This window comes from Cebus imitator, unplaced genomic scaffold (assembly GCF_001604975.1).
Source record: "Cebus imitator isolate Cc_AM_T3 unplaced genomic scaffold, Cebus_imitator-1.0 Scaffold416, whole genome shotgun sequence".
NCBI lineage: Eukaryota > Metazoa > Chordata > Mammalia > Primates > Cebidae > Cebus > Cebus imitator.
In genome coordinates, this window is record NW_016107731.1 from 1,499,084 (window position 1) to 1,523,196 (window position 24,113).

Genomic DNA, 24,113 nt, shown 5'->3' on the forward strand with positions numbered 1-24,113 from the left:
GGTGCACATGGTAGTGCTGCCAGAAGCTGGTCCGCACTGTCGTACGCCCAGCTGGGCAACGTTTGCGCTGCCAGATGCGGAGCAGTCGTGGCTAGCTATTGTGGTTGTAAAGTCGAATGGTCGTAAGTTGCATAGGTGGTAAGTCGATCAATACCTGTATTCTGTCTCCAGGGGAACTAATAACTAAAATTCGAAATATGCTTACTAAAGAATACTATGCCATAGTCTGAAACAACAGCGTACAATAACATGCATATCTCGAAATGATAGATACTGAGTGGAAAAAAAAACGTAGAATATATAAGCATAAGTCATATTATCTAATTTAAACAAACAAAATAATTTTTTTTTCCAAAGTATACATATGTCTAAAGATATGGCAGATTAGAAGGACATACATTAAATATACCACAGGGGGAATGAGACAGGGAATGCAGAATGAAAAGGGAAAAATATCAGTGAAACCAAAGTGGAGTCTTGCATGCACTGGTGAAAATAGTTTGATGTGAATGAATGACTGTGATTTACTCAATTCTGACTAACACTTGAGGTCCTTAAAAAAGAAAAAAGGAAGCATTTTCTGTCACTTCTCAGTTTATAAAGAAGTTTAGGCTGGGCACGGTGGCTTATGCCTGTAATCCCAGCACTTTGGGAGGCTGTGGCAGGCAGATCACGAGGTCAGGAGTTTGAGACCAGCCTGGCCAACATGGAGAAACCCTGTCTCTACTAAAAACACAAAAATTAGCTGGGCATGGTGGTGTCTGTCTGTAACCCCAGCTACTCAGGGGGCTGAGGCAGAGAACTGCTAGAACCCAGGAGACGGAGGCTGCAGTGAGCTGAGATTGCGCCACTGCACTCCAGCCTTGGGCCACTCCGCTCAAAAAAAAAAAAAGTTTAACAAGCCAGGTCTCATTTGATTCATATGACTGTAAGACACTAAAAACAAGTCTTTAATTCTCAACTATTATTAAAGAGGAAATTGAGATGCACAGGGGTCACCTGCTTCAACACACAGGGCAAAGGTGCTGCCTTTAAGCTAATAAACAAACTGTTCTAGAACACTTCCAAGAGGGTTTGATGGCATATTGTTAAGTTATGGGTCAAGGAATCTGCAGGATAAAATAGCAGGCTTCTCTCACTTACCACAAAAGAGGTCTTCCTAACTTGACTATGAATAATAACTGAATATTACAATAGCATTTTTACATTCAGAACCAGAAAGCCAGAAAGGGAATTCTGTGAGGTGGGCTCAGCTACTTACGCTTGTTTCTCATAATGACCGTGGGCAGTGATGATGTGTCCTGTGCCTGAAGGTTCCCTCTGGGCTGCTAAAAAAAAAAAGAGAGTAAGTCCATTGACAAGTCACTTCTGTCAAGCCCTGAGAAGCCGAGCAGGAAGAGAGCAGCTCAGCCTCCTCTCCCGCTCTGCTTTCACATTGCCCTGAGCTCCCTGTGTTCCTGCCTCGGTTGCCCTCAGCTGCCATCCTCTAAACACACTGTACTCCAATGCCGCGATGCTGTCTATCCTGCCTGGAATGCTTTTCTCACCTTCAGAGGCATGGCGTTCTGCTTCAAGACTATTTAAGTATTGCCTCCTTGGCAAAGCTATCCATAGCTTCTTTCCTTTCCTCACCCAAGGCAGTGACTGGCACCCCTTTCTCATTTATAGTAACTGTCTGCCTGTCTATCTTTCCCGGAAGATCGCTGGTGCCTTAAGAGCAGCATCTATGACTTTTTAATTTCATTTCTAGTAACTAACATTTATAAGGTGCTAAATTGGGTAAAATGCTAATTTTAGTTAAGACTTTTATTGTAGCATATAACAAAAATACTTTGAGCAATTATAGATTGAAGCAATTAATCTGAGAGAAATCATTAGAGGAACTAGGTTACTTCCTATTTAAAATGAAATTCTGGGTAGGGCACGGTGGCTCACGCCTGTAATCCCAGCACTTTGGGAGGCCGAGGCAGGTGGATTACCTGAGGTCAGGAGTTTAAGACCAGCAGGGCCAACATGGCAAACCCCATCTCAACTAAAAATACAAAAAATTAGCCAGGCATGGTGGCAGGTGCCTGTAATCCCAGCTACTTGGGAGGCTAAGACAGAATTGCTTGAACCCAGGAGGTGGAGGTTGTAGTGAGCCGAGATTGTGCTACTGCACTCTAGCCGGGTGACAGAGTAAGACTCTGTCTCTAAAATAAAATAAAGTAAAATAAAATAAAAGAGACATCCCCCTTTTAGGTTACATTCTCTTACATGGGAGAGATGCTGCATCTCTATCATGATTGTTCTGTATAAGCTAGTACATTCACAACAATTGAGTGTTACCAGAGATCACCAACTCAAATCAATATGGTGCATTTTTACATTCAGAACCAGAAAGTCAGAAAGGGCAGGTAACAAATGGCAGAATCAAGCTGGGGTGGGGTGATGTAGGGGTTTAGGAAGGCAGCGGCGGCCTGGAACTGGCATATCCTGTCTAAAGGAGGCAGCTCCACTCAGCTCCAGCCATCCCTCCCTCCCTGCAAGGTGCTCAGGCTCCACTGACGAAGCAGACTCCCACCCTCAGCCTGCTTGTTAAGTTTATAGCTTATATTATAGTGGGGGGAAGGTACAGACTTTAAGAAAGCTATATAATAAATAAAGATGGGTAAATATAGACTTTAAGAAGGTGACAACTACTGTGGAAAAAAGGAAAAATTGGAGTGCTGGGTACAGGGAATTATCAGGGGGCTGAGGGCTATAAATCTTCCAATTTTTTCAGGAGAACTTAATCCAAAGTGATACAAAATATTACTTTGAAATTATCGGCAGTTGCACTGACTCACATTTTAAAAGTACTACATGAGCCAATCAAAATATATGTCCACGGGCTGAATTAGATCTGGGATATCTTATTTTTTGCCCTTTTGATGCTAGTTGTATTGCTTCTCAAAGTGAGGTACTCGGACTATCAGCATCATCTGGGAACTTATTAGAAATGCAAATTCCCAGACTCTCCCCCAGAATCTGAAATTCTGGGAGTGTGGCTCAGTAAGTTTTCTTTCAATAAGCCCTGGCGTTGATTCTGATGCACAATCCAGATTGAGGTCATGGCACTAGATAACTGTTTTTTTACTGGGGAAGCATAGAGCTCATTAATCATCTGTGTCGACATAGTTGCAAAGCACTCCTCTGACAAGGAATGAAAAGACATGGGTAACTAGAACACTGAAAACTTCACAGGCTACCTAAAAAGTATGCCCCCCAACCCACACTTTTTTTTTTTTTTGAGACAGAGTCTAGCTCTGTGGCCCAGGCTGGAGTGCAGTGGCGCAATGACAGACCACTGCAACCTCTGCCTCCCGGGTTCAAGCAATTCTCCTGCTTCAGCCTCCCAAGTAGCCGGGATTACAGGCATCCGCCACCAAGACCAGCTAATTTTTGTATTTTTAGTAGTGACATGGTTTCAACTGTTTTGGCCAAGCTGGTCTCAAACTCCTGACCTCGTGATCTGCCCGCCTTGGCCTCCCAAAGTGCTGGGATTACAGGCGTGAGCCACCATGCCCAACCCCGACACTCTTTCCTTAAGGGCCACTGAAAAAGCATGATTACATAGTACACATGCTCAGGGCAGATACTACCATAAAACAGTATCTGCCTATTATTACATCATGTGATCAGAGCCACTTATATTATGTACCCGAGGAGAAAAGTGCTACCAGACAGGCTGGTGCTAACCATAATCCCCTCCCCACCCCCACCAGCAGATCAGTGCCCCTGACTTCCACCTGCTGCCCTGACGGTCCTGAAGGAGGAAGACAGGTGTATGAACAGCAGGGTAGGCCTGCAGACATAGCTAAGAAGAAAACCACTTTAACAGCAGCATGGAAATATTAAAATCACCAAGAAATGTATATTGAACACGAAGTTCTAAAAGCATTTTCTGAAAGTCTAATTCCCCAGTGTTAATCAAGAAAAGGATTGATCACTTAAGAGAAAAAAATACGTTTTAGTTATAATTTGCTCTCAAAGTCGGTACCAAATGATTAAAATAAACAAAATCCACAACTTCAACTCTCCCAACTCCCGAGGATCTTGCTGGTTTAAACCCCTTTATTTTAAGCCTTCTTTTAGCCAGAAGTCTTACCTTCATTTTGACCTTTGCACAGGAGGCTAGACTTTCTCGGCAGCCTTTGTGGACAAAAGCACCGCAATCTGAAAAGAAAGCAAACCCAAGGTCACATGGACGAAGCAAACAGATCCTAGATTCTGAGTTTCCACTGCTGTTACAAGCGGCCTCTGAATTTCACAGTGAAGTCACTCACATGTGAGAATGTGACTACATGAAATTATATCGCAGTCCTCTTCTGGGAAGCTGGTCTGTGATGTTATTTGGAGAAGGAAAAACAAGAGCAGATGTGATTTCTAATTAACAAAAACTAGTAAGACTGGAACTTTTCGGACAGAAAGCTGAACGGCTACCAAAACTAAAAGTGAAAGTGTCTGCCATCAATGTGTAAGTCTAAATTACAAATAAGTACATAAATAAAGCGCCAACAGGGGTTATACAATTTGTATGACTGTAATAAAGCACAGAATATAAAATCTGAAAATATTAACTCTGTTTTTTGGCTTTTTGCAGCCCATTCTCTGAGACAGGAACCACACACGAGAGGTCATCAGAGCCACCCACATGCTCCTCTGGGAACTGTGACTTAAGAGAAAATGGAGACTTTCTGAAAGATAAAGCAGAGACCACAATTTGGCAAGGACAGGATTTTATCTCACTTCTTTTACTTTTCACTCCCTTGACCTACAAGGACCGCTGACGTAAAAACTCAGGTCACTGTGTCTCAGAAGGCTCCCCATCAGCTCTCAGGGCTGCTATGAAGTCACATACCAGAACTGTTCCAGGGAGCCAGAGGTAAAGCAGAAACAAATCAAAGATCTGTCTGTGGGGACACTCCATGAGACAACACTCTCATAGGAAGGGCTCACTCAGGAAATCAGCCACAGATACCATTCACTAGGCAATGCCTCACAGACTGATTCAGGAAGTGTCACAGGTCCTGTCTACATCGACTTACCAGTTAAGGGCCAACATCTCTTTTAAACCAGACATACAGATTTAGTGGGGACTGGAGTGATGATGGGGAGGGGAAGAAACCAGTAAAGAGACTGCTAGAATTCCAGACCTCAAAGGCCTTTTCCATTCCTTTCGTAACACTTCCTTCAACACCCTCTTGGTTCACAGGTCTCCTCCATAATGCCACCAGGGACCACACACTGAAATTCTCTTAGGTTTTCCTCTATCCCATCTCTGGGGCAGGGACCACTTGCCCACTGCTGAATCTTCAATTAAGCCTCTCTAACATAGTGCCTGGCTCATGCATTCTATTCAACTGCCCATCTGTAGACGCTACTATGCCTATTTAAACTAAAATCAGATGAATCCCTGACACAGCCTTGATTACAGTATGTGAAGTATCAATTTAATAACACACAAGGACAAACAGCTGTCAAACTAAATTTGACGTAGGTCCTGCGTCTGCTTATTAGTTGGTATGACCCTAGTACAATTTCTTTCTCAATAGGCCCCGTTTCCTCATCTATAAAATGAAAAAGGAAGAATCACATTTTCCTCCAAGCTTCCATTGCTATGATTCTGGAAGATGGGTAAGTGAGTTTCAGGCTGCGGGACCCAGAGAAACACAGGGGAATCCAAACTTAACTGTAACGGTTTATTTCTTAAAAAGCAAAACAATCTGAAGCAGTATGACAGAATGTGACTATGTTTTCATTTTGAATCATGGACACATGTGTTTTGTTAAATTACCTATGAACAATACTTTGTATTAACATTTTTCAAAATTAAAAAAAAAACCTACGTATTACACACTAATGTCATTCAAAGTACCTTGGGATTTGCTAATAAACATTTCCATACCCTTTTGAAAAATCCATTTGTCATATCTGTGATGACTTAAAAATAAGATTTTATTGTCTTATAATCCAGCTACAAAAGTACGTTTTTGTTTTATTGAAAATCTGTAACATTTTAGACACCTGAAGGCAACATAGGAGGTGAAAGATTTGCTAGAGAACCTGCTATTAATTCTGATCTGCAAATGGGATCAAGAACAATATGCATAGAATTTGTTTCCAAGTTCTGTTCTTTCTGTTCCTTTCTTCCCAACCAGTTCCAACACCCTACAGAGATTTAAGAAAGGATGATTTTTAAGGGAGCTGGCACTATCACTTTTAAAAAGACTTCAGCAATATTCAAACTCTCAGGCCATTGAGTATCTGAGATGAATCATAAAAGCAGAAAAACACATTTAAAATGTGCTTCTCGTAAAGAACTTTTCACATAAATTTACTTTTAATTAACTGAAACATGTCCCCAAACCCACGACCCAGCTGGAAGTTTAATATGCTCTGTATCATGGTCATGAGTCTTGTCTTAGTGATAGTTTGCATGGACATCTCCTTAACAGGCTGAAGTACCTACTTGAAAAACACTCAACTTGTTTCCAAGTTGTCCTGGACTCAATTCACAGCGACGGTTTTAGTGCTGTGCGTGGGTGATTTAGAAACTTCAGCCCCACTGACATCAGCCAAAGTCAGAAGATTAAAATCTTATTCTCTGTTTGGGAAAACAGACAATTACCAAGAACACAAGAATTGAAGACAAATCTAATACACTTTTAAGCTCTCTGCCACAAACCATACCACGTTGTTATGAAGACCAAAGAAGAATTATCTGGCCTTTTTTGATAGATTTCCTAATAGCAGTAGGCAATATACTTTCATTTTTCAAAATTCTTCAAAAACGTCTCAGCACAGTGGTGCTGAGAACCCCTAACTGGATTCCTCTGAACTTAAAGGCAAACAGCCCAGCCTTCAACTTCTTTCTTTGCTACAAGGCATCAAACAAAAGAAAATGAAGTTAAACCTACATGACTGGAAACTATCATCTATCTATTGCTACATTTTTGTTTAAACTCATGCCACCAACCACCACAGATCTTTGGGGAATGGTTATATACTATGTTTTTTGTCTTTCAGAAGAAAAATTAGACCATTAGAGAGGCTAACTTAAGAAAATCAACTTTATACAATGATAAGAGGAGTAGCCAAGCCAAACTGAAATGAAACGACAGAATATCAAAGGACTGCCTATATAGGAAAAAGTCACCTTTGTGAACTGAGTTATATGCAGCCGGGGCTCTGACAGAAGTAGTCTTCCAATACTTCAGTCCACTGATCATCAATTTGGGAATATGCTGAAGACTTCTGACTGTTCTGCCTACAGATGTGAGCAGCAAAATCTAACTGGGAAGAATGACCTGATCCTTCTCTGGGACACAAGCTGAGGAATTACCTTTAAGGATAGAAATGTACAACTTTCTCCTGCCATTTTAACTCTAACCAAGAAATGAAAATAAAACAAAAAACAAATTATGAGCAAATTTAGAAATGCATGCTACAAAATTCTTTCTGCAACTTCTTGTTTAAAATCTTTAACAAGGGCAACATGCCAAAACCTCACCTCCACAATAAATAAAAAAATTAGCTGGGTATGGTGATGCATGCCTACAGTACCAGCTACTTAGGAGGCTGACACAGGAGGATCACTTGAGCCTGGAAGGTCAAGGCTGCAGTGAGCCACGATCATGCCACTCCATTCCAGCCTGGGCAACAGAGTGAGACCCTGTCTCAAAAAAATATATATTTAAAATATATTTTTTATTTTTTAGAGATGGAGTCTTGTCACCCAGGCTGGAATGTAGTGGTGCAATCTCAGCTCACTGCAACCTCTGCCTCTCGGGTTTAAGTGATTCTCCTGTCTCAGCCTCCTGAGTAGCTGGGATTACAGACATGCGCCACTATGCTGGGCTAATTTTTTCTATTTTTAGTAGAGATGGTGCTTTGCCATGTTGGCCAGGCTGGTCTCGAACTCCTGACCTCAGATAATCTACCTGCCCCTCAGCCTTCCAAAGTGCTGGGATTACAGGAGTGAGCCATCGTGCCTAGCCAATAAACAAATAAAATCTCTGGGGGATTTGGGACACCTCCCTATCTGGACTTAGAGTGCTTATATGCAAATGACATGTGAGATGTTATGTTCTTGGTAGCTGGTGTAATAACCACAGTGCTGATGTACAGAACAAGAGGAAAGCCACAAAAAAGAGCCAAATCATCTCAGCTGAAGTATCCCCAGCAGCAGTTTTCTTAAGAACATTGGTAAACAAAAATGAAACAAAATGAAAGTGTTCTCCTTGAAAAAGAATTGCCTTTATTGCTTAGGGTCTTCTTTTATCTTCCTTTTCCCTAATACATTTCCTTCTTTTAACCAACCATATGTATTTTACTGTACCATATAAGCAATGAATTAGAAATGCCAGAAAACCGTCTGTCCAGAGACCAACTTTCCCTGATGCAATCAGCAGCAAAATCCAACCATCACACACATTCTAAATTCTTATGTTTCCTACTTAGACTGCAGCTGGTTTACTTATTTTTTAGTTAAAAGAAACAACCTACCACAAAAGTACTGAAATGCTGCTAACACAACAAAATAAATCAGCAATAATTTCAGTATCATTTTATGTGTGTTTAAAGCAAGCAAAACAGAACCACTGGCAAGACCAAGAAACCCAAACATAAAAAATTCCTTATTCTGAAGGACTCCACTAAGTCACTAAGCTTTTCAAAGACCAAATTATTTGTGACAGCCAGAAAGAACAGCTGATTATTCTGTAACAGCTTTACATAATAGAGAAATAAGAGTTGAAAAGACATTCCTCTATTAACCCTGTTAAAGTCACCTAATCCTAAAGCAAGAGTAGAGTTTTGGCTGAGAAAAAAAAAAGTACCTGTTTCTTGAATAAACCATCAGACTATATCATCATGATGGACTGCATGGCTGATCTTTCTAACCACAAATTAAAGGTGACTAGGCAGTGTTCACAGTGTGAAGCTCTATCCAGGGGTCAGCCAAATAGGGGTATGCTAAACCACAATGGGAAGCCACTGTCTCTAAGGGCACAAAGGTTTCCCAGAGGTAAATGACTAACTGCATGGATGCTACATTTCCTAAGACTTCTGGGAAGATCCTGGACATGACAGGTGATGGAGGGAAATGACAAAAGATTCTGGGTCCCCAAATTACTCATATTTTTTACTTCCTGCCAAGATAACACATAGAACTTCGTACATACAAACATTCAGGTTCTTCAGGAAGCTGAAGATAATCAGCCCATTATTTTGGTTCCTTTGAGAAGATGACTACATACTATTTCATTGCTTTCAATCCTTTTCAACCCTTTTTTTTTTTTTTTTTTTTAATCAGAAACTTGCTCTGTCGCCCAGGCTGGAGTGCAATGGCACGCGATCTTCAGCTCAACGCAACCTCCATTTCCCGGGTTCAAGCAATTCTCCGGCCTCAGTCTCCCAAATACCTGGGATTATAGGCACCCGCCACCATGACCAGTTAATTTTTGTATTTTTGGTAGAGATGGGGTTTCACCATATTGGCCAGGCTGGTCTTGAACTCCTAACTTCGTGATCTGCCTGCCTCGGCCTCCCAAAGTGCTGGGATTACAGGTGTGAGCCACCACGCCCAGCCTACCCCCCTCTTTTTATAAGAGGCAGGCTGCAGACTGTCTTACACAAACCTTAATGCTATCACCAGATGTTGAGACTATTTCAACATTACATCTGGCTTAGGGTGGTATGCAAATTAAAGAACGTATTTTTGAAACTTAGATGCATATTAGGGTAATAATCAAGCCCAATTTAAACTATTCCTTTTTGCTGTTTGGTTCTTTTCAGCTTAAACCTCAAATATGGCCAGCCATGGTGGCTCATACCTATAATCCCAACACTTTCAGAGTCCGAGGAGGGTGGATCACCTGAGGTCAGAAGTTCAAGACCAGCCTGGCCAATCTGGTGAAACCTCATCTCTAACAAAAATACAAAAGAAAAAAAGTCAGCCAGGTGCGGTGGCACATTCCTGTAGTCCCAGCAGCTCAGGAGGCTGAGGCAGGAGAATCTCTTGAACCTGGGAAGCAGAGGTTGCAGTGAGCCGAGATTGCGCCACTGCCCTCCAGCCTAGGTGACAGAGTGAGACTCCATCTCAAAAAAACAAAAAAGACACCCCTCAAATGTGTTAACTTTTTTCCCTGGTTTTTGCTGAACAGGTAGAACTAAGATAATCTCTGATATTTGATTAGATCAAGCTCTTACCAAAAAACAAGAAACAATTAACAAAGAATATTATGCCCCCACTGATAGACTTCCCAAAGAAAAAATACTTTTGTCTAGTGGTAACACACTGGACTTCATCAAACAATCTGCTTCCAGGAAAAGCAAATTCCTTGGGTGACTTCATATGAAAATTTACAGGTTCAACCAAACAAGTCCCATCCCACTTATAAACACTTATTAGCACAGAGTTGGTAGCCAATCCACTATTTCACTGGTTTTCCAAAATATTAGAAAAACTCTAAAAAGTCTTAAATGAAATAAAGTATTAATATACTGTGTGCAAATATGTAAAACGGTACAGATTTATTTTCTGAGCTGCAATTTTAAAATTTACTTTTAAAGTTAATGAGAACAATGAAGTTGCTGTGAACTAAAAATGTGAAACCAGAGGTTCATGATACCCGCAATTCACTTATCTACTGTAACCTCTATTTCTGTATTTAATTTTGAGCACACGATACAGAGAACATCTTGATGTTCTTCATGTAAATAAACAGTATTAGTTCTTTTTAATGACTTTCCTTGCAATCACAGTACGATCTGCAATTAATTAGAGATTGAAGGAAAAATACAAATAAGTAGGTAGGCTGATAGCTAAAGCTATTATGTTGATGCAATTCTCCTGCCTCAGCCTCCTGAGTAGCTGGGATTACAGGCACGCGCCACCATGCCCAGCTAATTTTTTGTATTTTTAGTAGAGACGGGGTTTCACCGTGTTGACCAGGATGGTCTCGATCTCTTGACCTCGTGATCCACCCGCCTCGGCCTCCCAAAGTGCTGGGATTACAGGCTTGAGCCACCGCGCCCGGCGGCCTTTCAGATATTTTTGTAAATTTATATAAACTACTGTTTCTTTTCTATAAACCGGGATCATGATATATATACCGTTCTATTTACTGACTTTTCAACTCATCAAAATGCCTTGGAGAGTTCCGTCTGCATCTGTAGACCTCTCCCAGGGCTTGGTATACTACGGTCCTTGGACCGAATTAGGCCCATTAGTCTGTTTTTGTATATAATATATACATTTTTTTTTTTTTTTTTTTTGATACAAAGTCTTGCTCTGTTGCCCAGGCTGGAGTGCAGTGGCTCGATCTCAGCTCACTGCAACCTCTGCCTCCCAAGTTCAAGCAATTCTCCCGTCTCACCCTCCTGAGTAGCTGGAACCACAGGCACCCACCACCATGCCTGACTAATTTTGTATTTTTAGTAGGATGGGGTTTCACCACTCCTAACCTCAAGTGATCTGCCCACTTTGGCATCCCAAAGTGCTGGGATTACAGGCTTGAGGCACCATGACAGGCCCCTCTATTCTCTGTAGTATCAGCCTATCCATCTATATAATATACAAAAAATACTGTATTTTATTGATGGATATTTAAATTGCTTTCAATTTTTCCAGAATATAAACAATGTTACAATAAACAACTACCAAAGATTATGCTTTAGAACTGTTTTTTTTTTTTTTTTTTTTAGATGGAGTCTCACTCTTGTTGCCCAGGCTGGAGTACAATGGCGTGATCTCGGCCCGCTGCAACCTCTGCCTCCTGGGCTCCAGTGATACTCCTGCCTCAGCCTCCTGAGTAGCTGGGATTACAGGTGCCCACCACCACGCCTGGCTATTTTTTTTTTTGTTTCTATTTTTAGTAGAGATGGGGTTTCACTATGTTGCTCAGGCTAGTCACAAACTCTGACCTCAGGCGATCCACCCGCCTCCACCTCCCAAAGTGCTAGGATTATAGGCGTGAGCCACCATGCCTGGCTAATTTTCATATTTTTAGTAGAGACAAGGGTTTCACCAAGTTGGAAAGGCTGGTCTTGAACTCCTGACCTCGTGATCTGCGCGCCTCAGTCTACCAAAGTGCTGAGATTATGGGTGTGAGCCACCACGCCCGGCCCCTTTTAGTAATTTTCTACATCTCTTGCTTATGCATCTCCTAATTCTTCCTCTCGGTAGTTTACTTCCTTATGTGACATCTATGTATCTTTTGTAGTGAGCTCAGCGTCACAGGATTTTTCCTCCCACAGTAGCCTTGGGCATCCTGCTCTGTCAGCCTGATCCAATGGAGCAGCTCTATATCTGCTACAAGCTGGGTCCCTCAAGGATCTGTCACTCCTAAATTGGAATTTCATGAAACCTCTTGTAAAAGTTTCTTAGCCTGAAGTTCCAGCACATACAGATGGTATAAATTTGGACCCCAGATTCATGAATTCTTACTCAGGGTCCTGGGTAGTCTGCAAAGTTCCTTTCTGCTTCGGAAGGCCACTGGGTAGAATTTTTCAAGGTCCTTCATCATGGATGTTAGTCTTTTTTTTTTTAAAGACTGGGTTTCACCATGTTGGTCAGGCTGGTGGTCTTGAACTCCCGACCTCAGGTGATCCGTCCGCCTTGGCCTCCAAAGTGCTTGGATTACAGGCGTGAGCCACCACGCCCGGCCAGATGTTAGTCTTAAAACAGGGTTTTTTATACAGGGGTCTCAGTTCCAGCTCCTGCTACATGCCCTGAGGCCGTATATCCTGACCCCAATTGAGGGCGCATGCTCTTTACTGCTCTGATTTTGAGGTCCCTCAGGGATTTTCTATTTGGCAAGTTCAGCTATGCATTCGTTTTAAAAATATACATATTACATCCAGCATTTTTATATTTTATAGCAGAAGGCAGGTATCTAGTCTGCTTTACTGAAGTTCCCTGAATATTAATTTCATACTGCCAATCAAGATATACAGCTTCTTCCCATTTTTCAGAGATCAGTGATCCCCCTAAAAGAAGAACTGGCACACTGCAAGGAGGGATGTAAAAAGCGATGCAGGAGGAAAATTTTACAGCTCTTTATTTAAACTGACTTAATGCAAAAGAAAAACTGAGTTAATGTCTAACTGACATACGGGTACCTTGCTCAGTCTTTATGTTAGGCAGCCTCACTTTACATATGATGCTACAGGTTTCTTGAGGGAGTGGGGTGTTCTTTACCCAGGAGGTGGGCTAGGGAAGCATAATCCACATTTGCTTACTTTTAGCATGTTATGATGAATGGAAACATACAGGTACCCAATAAAGTGAGCTTATGGATTATGTTACCTGGTTTCAACTAAAATAAAATGAAAATGAGAGTTACACAAATTCCTTCAAAGAAGTCATGAATCATACACAATACTATCTATCATACTAATAACTAACCAGAAAAGAAGAAAATGCCAATTCTGAGACCTCTCTTATTCTTAGAATGAGCTCTTGTCAAGTACGGCATAGTAGGGCTCCTGTGTAATTTTTATGTGATATATGTATCCTGTGTGAGGATGTTAAAAACATTTTAATAATAGGTGAACGTGCTAAAAAGTGCTTGGTGACTACTGCTCTAGGCAACCAGGTTATTCTCCAGTACTAAAAGGCTAACTCTGTCTGGTGGCTAAAAAGTAAACTATAGATCTTCAACTGGTGTCCTAGAAAAGACTCCTATTAGAACCTGAGTTCCAAAGTAAACGCTGAAGACATACAGGGCGGTGACAGTCTCTTGTTTCCCAGAGGTTACATGAAATTATTACTATGTGGTAGTAGCTCTCAATGGTCTGGTAAGTCACAAAAGAAGGATGACATTAATGTGTGTGACCTCTGCCCATAGGGATGCAAAAAGATTTGGGTGACAGCTCTCACGGTTTATTGTTACTTCTGAAAAAATAGGACAGTAAAACAAATAGTGTTGCTGACTACTGTGGAAGCATAGTATCCATAAAAATGCTTTTACATGGATGGGTGCCATAAAGTCAGTCATTTCAAAAAGTCACAGTAGCTCCAATTCCACTCCTTCTCTTCCACACAAGAAAGTGAGTGAAAATTATCCTAGAAATAACTTCCAATCTGCCGAAATACACTTTTGTTTTTTCTTTTTTTGAAACGGAGTCTTGCTCTGTCACCCAGGCTGGAGTGCAACAGTGTGATCTTGGCTCACTGCAACCACTACCTGCTGAGTTCAAGCAATTCTCCTGCCTCAGCCTCCTGAGCAGATGAGATTACAGATGTGTGCCACCAAGTCCAGCTAATTTTGTATTTTTAGTAGAGACGGGGTTTTGTCATGTTGGCCAGGCTGGTTTTGAATCTCTGACTTCAGGTGATCCACTTGCCTTGGCCTCCCAAAGTGCTGTGATTATAGGAATAAGCCACCATGCCCACCCAAATACACTTTTAAACATTTCAAATTTCTACCAGGCACAGTGGTGCATGCCTAATACCAGCTACTCAGGAGGCTGAGCCAGGAGGATCATCTGATGTCAGGAGTTCAAGACTAGCCTGGGCAACTAGTGAGACCCTGCCTCAAAAAAAAAAAAAAAAAAAAAAAATCAAATTTCAGTAAGTTAACTATTTTTAGTAAGAAATTACTTGGCCTATCCAACATAAATGACTAAAAAAGGATTCTAGGACATCATGGTTTGAGAGTTGCTTCTTGGCATCTGAATTCATCACTATTTTACCTGAATTGGTTATAGGTATAACACTATGTTAATTACCTCAGCATTCTGGGTAACTGGCCTGGGCCTGGGCCTGGGCCGGCTGGATCTCCAGATTGTCACCTCTGACCACGAGGAGCCTCCCTGATTTACCCTGGTATGCTCTACAAATACTACTTTTGATCTGTGCATTGACAAAATTTTGAGATGCATTGTCTTAGAGGAAAAATGTACAAATTATGGTCTGTGGGCTAAAGGTGGCTTGAAGCCTAGTTTTGTATAGCCCATGAACTAAGAATAATTTTTACATTTTATGTAGTTTTTAAAAATTGAAAGATGCAGGCAGGGTGTGGTGGCTCACACCTGTAATCCTAGCACTGCGGGAGGCTGAGGCAGGTGGATCACGTGGTCAGGGGTTCGAGACCAGCCTCGCCAACATGGCAAAACCCTGTCTCTACTAAAAATACAAAAATTAGCTGGGCATAGTGGCAGGTGCCTGTAATCCCAGCTACATAAGAGGCTGAGGCAGGAGAATCGCTTGAACCTGGGAAGGGGAGGCTGCAGTAAGCCAAGATCGTATCACTGCACCCCAGCCCAGGTGACGAGAGCAAGATTTCATCAAAAACACAAAAAACACAAAACACAGAAGATCATTACATAACAAAAAGTTTTATGAAATTCAATTTTCACTATTCATAAGTGAAGACTTACTGGAATCCCACTCATTGGTTTACGTATTGTCTATGGCTGCTTTTGTACTGCAACTGCTGAGTTCAAGAATTGTGACAGAGGCCATCTGGCTCACGCCTAAGACACTTTTTACCTGTACTTGTACGGAAAAAGTTAAGCAACTCCTGCCTGAGAGCGTCTTATCAAAACAAGGAACCATGCTCTGTTAGCAGACCTAGCTTTCAGCAGGTCAACACACAATGTCTCTGTGCATGGACGTACTCTTTCTTGGCAGTAACTATGGCTTAATGGTGGTAATGGTTAAAGCATACAGCAAAGTAACAGAATAAAAACAGGCACATATGATCTAACAAAAGGCCACTGAGTAGCTTTGGGGTTTGGGGCAATGGAAAATTTTGATGCTGACACAGACTTTTAAAACATGTAGTGGGCCAGGCGCAGTGGCTCATGCTTGTAATCTCAGCAGTTTGGGAGGCCAAGGCAGGAGGATCACCTGAGGTCGGGCATTTGAGACCAGCCTGACCAACATGGAGAAACTCCGTCTCTATTAAAAATACAAAAAATTACTTGGGCATGGTGGCGCATGGCTGTAATCCCAGCTACCTGGGAGGTTGAGGCAGGAGAATTGCTTGAACCTGGGAGGCAGAGGTTGCAGTGTGCCCAGATCAAGCCATTTCACTCTGGCCTGGACAACAGCAGCAAAACTCCATCTCAAAAACAAACAAACAAACAAAACAAAACAAAAAAAAGTATAGTGGTTTAGAGATCACAGAACAGAATGTAGATGTGCTCCTCAGCTTTCAATGAGGCTACATCCACATAAACCCATCGTAAGTTGAAAATACTCTAAGTCAAAATGCATTTAAACACACCTAACCTTCTGGACATCATAGCTTAGCCTGGTCTGTCGTAAACAAACATGCTCAAAACACTTATAGTTGGCCAAAATTATCTAACACAAAGCCAATTTTATGATTAAGTGTTGACTGTATCATATAATTTATTGAATACTGCAATGAAAGTGAAAAGCAGAACGGGTGTACGGGTACTCAAAGTACAGTTTCTACTGAATGGATACTGTTTCAAACCACTGTAGAGTTAAAACATTCTAAGTTGAACCATCTTAATTTAGGGACCATTTGTATTTGAAATTGAGGCTGTCTGAAAAAAATACTGGGTGTATACTACGTATCTAGAATTTCTTTCTTTTATCATGTCTAAAGAAAGATATAAAAAGGGTTACTTCTCCACATAAATGAGGAACAGATAAAGAGTGGGGTGGACAGGAAACTAGAAATGAGCTTTCCTGAGCCAAGAGAGTTCCATCTTATGAGAGGAAGAAGCACATCTCTTACTTGCACAAGTGTAGGCATCTTTGTTGGTGAAAGGCTTCACACACTGGCTACAGCTGATGGGACCCACAATAGGAATGGAACTGAAAGTGTGCCCGTTGAGAGTCTTCTTATCTTTGTCTTTAGAATCTTTCTCCTTCTCCTTAATCTTATCTTTTTCTTTTTCTTTTTCCTGCCAAACAAAAGAAAAGAATCCACAGTTAATTGTACACTGAAGGGCCTTCTCCTTACCTGGGTATCCAGATGGCATGTGATAAAGAGTGGCTGCTGACTATTTTGGACAACAGTGAGAAACAAAGTTCTGGGCAAAGTTTTTTTTTTTTTTTAATTAAGATGTTGGCATGCAAGATACATTAGAAAATTCACATGAAAACTGAGCAGGCTGAATAGTCTCGGCAGTGGCTTATTCAGTGGTTATTTCTACTGACAGACACAATGGCCTGTAAAGAGGCTTCTGAGACCCTCAGCACAGCCCTTCCTCAGCAAGCCACACCACAGTCCATGCAGGAAGAAAGCCATGGGTTTAGGGTCAGCTTTAGGCAGAGGGCAGAAGAAAGAGTGGTAGCAATTCTGGGACTGGCCTGAGGGAGGGAAAGATGGCTGGGCCACATGAAAAATTACCGAGGCTCCTCTCTAGCTTTCTCACATCAATCGCATTTCCCTAAATGAGGGGCTATCTATGAAGTTTCCTCCTTTACGTTAGTCAGAAATATGAAATATGCTCCACATATACATTTTCAGTCTTTGCTAATTAGAATTTTAAGGTTTCTAAATATTACCTTTGGCCTAATTTTCAAACTGGCAAGAGGAGACTGATCAGAGGGGGAGGCTGGAAAACCGCACCGTGGTTAAGAACACAGACAACGGTGCCAGACCTTGGTTCAGATTCAGGTTCTGCTACTACTTCTCGGTAATGGCCTGATCCTGGGTAAGTTATTTCTCTGAGCATCAGTTTTCTCATTTTTCAAATGGGAATAAGTACCCATCTCATATGTTTTTTATGGCACACAGTGAATACACAATGATGCTTAGCAATATAACAATAATTAGTCATAATTTACTGGAAATGAGTTTCACTAGCTCATTATTCTCCAAAGCCAACATGGAAAGGTACTGCTTGCAGTAAAGGAAAGGAAGTTTTGATGTGAGCCAGGAAGATAAAAGAAATTGGGGAGTGGCTAAAGAACAACGGTGCAGGGCAGGCAGGATAGGAGAATGCGCAGTTGACAGGAGGGAGCCTTGTTAATAATTTTTCTCAGCTGGGTGTGGTGGCTCACGCCTGTAATCCCAGCACTTTGTGAGACCGAGGCGGACGGATCACCTGGGGTCAGTAGTTTAAGACCAGCCTGGCCAGCATGGTGAAACCCCATCTCTACTAAGAACACAAAAATTAGCCGGGTGTGGTGGTGGGTGCCTGTAATCCCAGCTATTTGGGAGGCTGAGGCAGGAGAATTGCTTGAACCCAGGAGGCAGGGGTTGCAGTGAGCCAAGATGGTGCCACTACACTCCAGCTTAGGTGACAGAGCGAGACTCCATCTCAAAAAAATAATACTAATAATAATTCTTCTCAAAAACTGCCTTTGTTGTCCCTCAAGCTAGTTAACAACGGGGTCACTTTCTTTAAGAAAATGGGGTACCAGGGAAAGGAAGTCTCAAGGCCTAGCAGCTCACTCACTCCGGTTCCCTGAGAACCTAGGGGCGCAGGAAGGTAGGAAAAGTAGGCGGTGTCCTTAGGTTGGAAAGATAAGCTTCCTAAGATGTACTCTCTGACCTCTTTTATGCAGCTCCTTTCTTTCCTGTGGTCTTCCGTCACTTGTCAGAATGGCAACAGAAACTGATACTCATCTTGTTCTTCCTGTGTGCCCAGCCACTGCCCAGGTGCTTCCAATTACTAAGCAGGCCATAACTGGACCAGATACGAAGCGCAGGGGACACCAGAAAAGGAGAGATCAGACTGGGTGACCAGTGAAGCACTGGGCTGGGAGTCAGGAGCTCTAAGTGCCAGATTACTTTGGCCATGTCACCTCAAGAACAACGTAAGAATGTCAGAAATGTTCTAGAGATAGACCAAAAGGGGAGGACTCACATGACATCAAGCTACAATCTCAGGGACTGTTATTAAAGCTTACACAGTCACGAAGAAGAATGGAAAAGAATTCAAACCTTGAAAACTTGAAGAACTACTGATGAGTGTTGGGTCCTTAATTAAACACCTAAAGCAGTCAGGGACATTTCAGGTGGATACCATTCTGAGGAGGCCAGGACCACGGGGATATAGCCATACTCTCCATAAAAGGCCCTTTAGAAGCACTGTTTGGCAGACTACTTGGCTGGTAAATTAGTATCAATGGAATAATTTCCTTTTGGACCAACTGGACTACAAAGAACTACCATTCACAGAGGCAGGAGATTTTACCTATTGCCAGTCCTATTGTTATGTCCTAAAAAAGCTCCAGAAAAAATGGGTGTCCCAAGTTAGTGATCATGACAACTACTAAATGCCTTACATTTTGAATCAATGTCTTCTACATACATCACTTCATCTGACTCTAACTCTGAAGTGGGCAGGGTGAGCATGATGCTTCCCATTTGACAATGCAGAGGATAAAGGGAAAACACCTAAAAATCTCAACAGTTACCATGTGCTAAGCACTGTAATAAGCAATTTACATGTATTTTCTCACAACAACCCAATGAATTGAGTACTAGTTATTATCTCCATTTTACATCTTAAGAGATGGAAGCTTAGAGATGTTTAATAATGCATTTGAGGCTACATGCCAATAATTGCCCAAGGTGAAGTTAAGATTCAGATCTGGCTGGCTGTAAAGCTCAGCTCTCACGCACTGCATTATGCTGCCAGGGACTGGAGAGATTGGTTGACTTGCAAAGGGTCACACGACAGATGATCGGCAGTCGAAATACGAACCCAGGTGTTCTGACTTTCTGTTCAGAACCCATCCACTGTAATGAAATGGTAGATATTTACTAGATCTATGATTCATGTGAAGCCTTTTGTTAATAAAATACATATAATGAACACTTTAGGGCCAAATTACTATACTTTTAAACTATAAAAAATAACGAGAGAGGAAGAGAGAAAAACTCCTTCACTTTACAAAACAGGAAACTGTTCTGAGTGAAAATTGGTAACCACTAAAGTACATAAAACTTGAATAACAATCAACAATAAAACTTGAGTTTTTTTCAAATAATTTCTTTAACTAAATTTTGCTAAAGGTTTTTCCATGCATAAAATGTTAAAATGAAAAGCATCTGATTTTTTGCTCAGGAAAGTTAAAGCATAATGTAATAGTTTAAAAAATCTTAGCTTTTCCTCTCAAGCCTTGCAATGTTCTTCAAATCTGAATAAATAAGAAATAGTTTCCCTTTGCAACAATCCAAATTAGTTCTTCCCAGGATAGAAACAAAACAAAACAACTAACTCCACTACACCTTTCTGTGTTTCTTAGAATTTAGTGCTTTAAAGAAGTCAGGCTCTTACCTCCCCATGCTTTGGTCCTATGAATCTCACTGTTACGTGGGGTATTTCGTGAAACCGACCCCATTTTATCGACATGATTCGACCCCCATTCCAGGCAATGTGCTCTCACAGAAGCGGGGGTGCATGCCGTCAAGGCAGAGCTCAGCAGCTTTGAGCTGCCATTAGTGAAACCGTAAGAGGAAGCCAGAGACTGGTTGAGAAAGGGAAGGAGGGAGGGCTGGGGCTGCCTGTTTCCTTCAGACAGTCTTAACTGTTTGAATGCTGCTGGTAAAGCCAACAACCCTTGTTATAAAGGATACAGGAAATGAAACAAAACCCATTCCCCCCCAAAACAGTGTGTGTGGACAGTGCTTAAGTGGCAATGTAAGAACTCTAGCAAGGTTTGAAGCCAAGTTTTTACAAGGGAAGTTAAGAAACACATCTTATCTATTTAAAAATAGACTCCTCGTTTTATAAACTGCAGTGAGTTTCATAACAAAACTTCTTAGTGAAGTTGCCTGTGGTAAAGTGGTGACTAGCTGTTTTGTGAAGTTTGACTTTTCCATGTTTAACAACTGGCAAAATGCTTCATCTGTGTGCTAGGGAATCAAGCTAACGGTATTTAACAGGGATAGATGCAGGTAACAACTGCACTAGGACACTATGAAAGAGGATTCTTCACTTTTCCAAAAATACCCCTTTATACATGTAATTACGATTAAAAAGAATCAGAACACTTTGGACAACTGTGAAAACATGATATGATCAAACAACTGTCGTGTTACAGATCTTTAATCAAAGAAGGAATGAGAGTTATATTTAACATTGACTGAAGTCTTTGTCAACACTACTCTGGGAGGCCCTTCTGAAAGGCTGATGGGTACAGCTTTTTTAAACAGACCAAAGGACCTAGGAGCTGTAACCGAACGTCCTGTTATAAAGTCATGTAGTATTTGCAGCTGTGTAACAATCTAACCCATGCACTCAAAAATACCTACTCCCAGTCAATGGATTTGTTTAAAACATTTCTAACCAACTCCTGTTCGTCTACGAAGAGGAAAGCTTAGTATTAGGATGGTGCAAAAGTAACTGAGGTTTAGAAAAAAGAAAACCAGTGTGATATGATGGTTTAAAGAGGTCACTCCACTCCCTTTGTGAAAAACATCATGCATATAGAATGTTTAAATACTCTGAAACATGCAAACTTAGTAAGCAGGAATCAGCACTATCTCTCAAAAACACTAAGACAAAAGCAGAAACTGCCAGTCTTCCTGTTATACTTCCTGTTTAGCCCGTCTTTGACAAAATCATTCAATACACTTGATCTAATCCCTTATGCCAGTCATTGATAATTCTCAAAAGGACATAGGATCAAGGACTCAATTTCTTAAGTTTCTATATAAACCTCAGTGCTCCAGACAAAATATGTTACTCTCCTGGAAATGTGAACAGTTTATTGCCTACTGGCTTTTGGCTTCTTTGGACATGTTTAAGAACTGTTTATGATCATAATTATACAACTGAATAAAATTTATCTAGGTTAATCACTATAATCTATTTTTTTCTTTTCTTTATTGCTTTGAAACTGCCGTTGCAATAACCTATTTTCATAAAGACATATACATATATACATCATGAATAGAAAGCAGACACTTTCAAACCATCCTTAGATACTTTTCTAACAATTAAAGGTGGCATTTTAATATTATATTCAGTAGACGCTTAAATTTTTCCTTTCAAAGATGCAGGTCTAGTTTTATTGCATAGCGGATTAATAAAACAATTGGGTCAGATGGTCTCTCATGGCATCTATTTAAAAAAATAATTTTTAAAAACTGAAAATTTATCATTTTCGTAGAAAAATCAGTGTCAACATCCATAGTAGCACTTTAAATTCGTTAACATTATGGAGAAGTAACATTATTCAATAAGTTAGCATCACTATGCTAAGAAAATTTAGTATTCACTAGTTTTTATCATTTAGAAAATACAGTACTTCTGTATGGTAAAACTCCATACGGATACATAGCACAGTGAGACAGGGTATTTAATGTAACCACACAAAATATACTGCTTTACTATTTCTCTCTTTTTTTTTTTTTTTTTTTAAGAGACAGGGTCTTGCTCCATTGCCCAGGCTGGTGTATATACAGCTTACTGCAGCCTTGAACTCCTGGGCTCAAGTCATCCTCTTGCCTCAGCCTCCTGAGTACCTAGGACTACAGATGTGCCACTACACCCAGCTCATTTTCACAATTTTTTTGTAGAGATGAGGTCTCCCTGTGCTGCACAGGCTGACCTTGAACTCTTGGCCTTATGAGATCTTCTCATCTCAGCCTCAAAGCGCTGGGATTACAAGTATATACCACTGTGTTCAGGCTCCCCTGCCTTTTTTTTTTTTTTTAAAAGAAAAACATCTTTTGCTACATTGACAAAAGCCAAGCTGTTCCAATTTTATCTAAAAGTGAGCTAATAACAATTCACTATAAAAGGTGACTTACAGTGCCATTGGGACACTCTGAACACTTGGTAACGGGAAATGGATTGCAATCCAGGATTATGGATTCCTAATTTCTTGGTTTCCACGGCTAAAGACAGCATGGCCCCAAAATATCAAATCTTGAAGCCAAGTCTGAAAGAGGAACCAATCTCAATTGCAAAAGAGTGTTGTCATTTTGACAAAGGAGGTGATCAAAGGCAAGAGGTCAACTGATACTAAACAGTTTCCACCAGCGATCACAGGTTTCATTCTAACATAAAGTATGTTTTCTCCTGTCCTTTCTGCTCATCCCCTCCTAGCAAACTCCAGTCCCTTCAGATTAAAAAAGTTAAAAGAAAAAAATTATACTGTACAGTAACATTTTGTTGAAGCACAAAATGATGAGTACTACTTCCTGGAAGTCAGATCACAAGAGGTTGTGTGGCTTGAAGCCTATGTCTCTTGCTTCAGTTGTAAAATTGTAAAAACGTAAAAGGAGGCTAGGATGAGACTTTTTTAAGGGTCAGAGTCCAGTTGCTAAATTCCATCTTACATTGTTTTTTTTTCCCCCATCATATGTGTGTTCTACTTCATCCATGAGATCAATGGTATATTCACTGCTCTGTCCCAAAAATCCATGACATTGGGGAGATGGATAGGAAGGAAGAATCTCTATGTATTTACTGGTCTTCTGTTAAAAGCTTCTTGGAAGACAAGATTCAGCAGTTTAAAAGCAAAACAAAAAACAACAGAAACATTTTGAATGCATCCAAACTAGATCACAAAGTTCTTCAAGGTCAAGACTATGGGCTTTAGTTCTCTTAGGTGCCTGTTAGCACCTAGTGGAATGCTAAGACCATACAAGTCATTTAATAATACTTGGCTAATTTATACAAGATCTGTCCAAGGGGATTTTCTTTTGTTGATATCAACTAGTAACCAAGCCAGCAGTGATAAGTCAAATAGCTACGGCTCTATTTTAAGCCTGGCTGATAATATGTAAATATATAGAATACTGGTAAAGCATTCTACCGTCTTTGACCTTCATTTTCTTTTTTTTTGAATTATAAAACAAGGCTGAGTCTGAAGATAACAAGTGTGTGCCTATGCTAGAAATAATTTGCTAGACTCTGTGCATCTCTCCCTGGTTGCCTACTTTTTCTCCATTCTGTACCTGAATAGGAGGAATGAAGAGAAGACACAATTCTTGTGGCAGGTGTTGTGGAAAATTTTTTTTGAATGTATCTGCTAAAGAAAGAGATCTTACAAAACACGGTAAACTACTTTGGCTATACTTCGATCAACCCACTGAACTGAGGGCTTGAGGAGCTCAGTGCACCTTGTTTTGTGAGGGAGGAGGGGGTGATGCCCTTTTACATACACACACACAAGCGCGCACGCGCACACACAC

The 24,113-nt window shown here is 40.9% G+C and overlaps 1 protein-coding gene across 1 annotated transcript in view; it reads right to left on the reverse strand.

The window, feature by feature from the left end:
- Positions 1-24,113, reverse strand: part of AKAP13 (A-kinase anchoring protein 13) — a 261,930-nt gene that overhangs the window by 35,925 nt on the left and 201,892 nt on the right. Inside the window, exons 18-20 of the mRNA XM_037731692.1 lie at positions 16,743-16,911; positions 4,130-4,197; positions 1,262-1,328 (exon numbers count right to left, since the gene is read on the reverse strand). Of these exons, the coding sequence (XP_037587620.1) occupies positions 1,262-1,328; positions 4,130-4,197; positions 16,743-16,911 (304 nt within the window). The remainder of the gene's footprint in view (positions 1-1,261; positions 1,329-4,129; positions 4,198-16,742; positions 16,912-24,113) is intronic.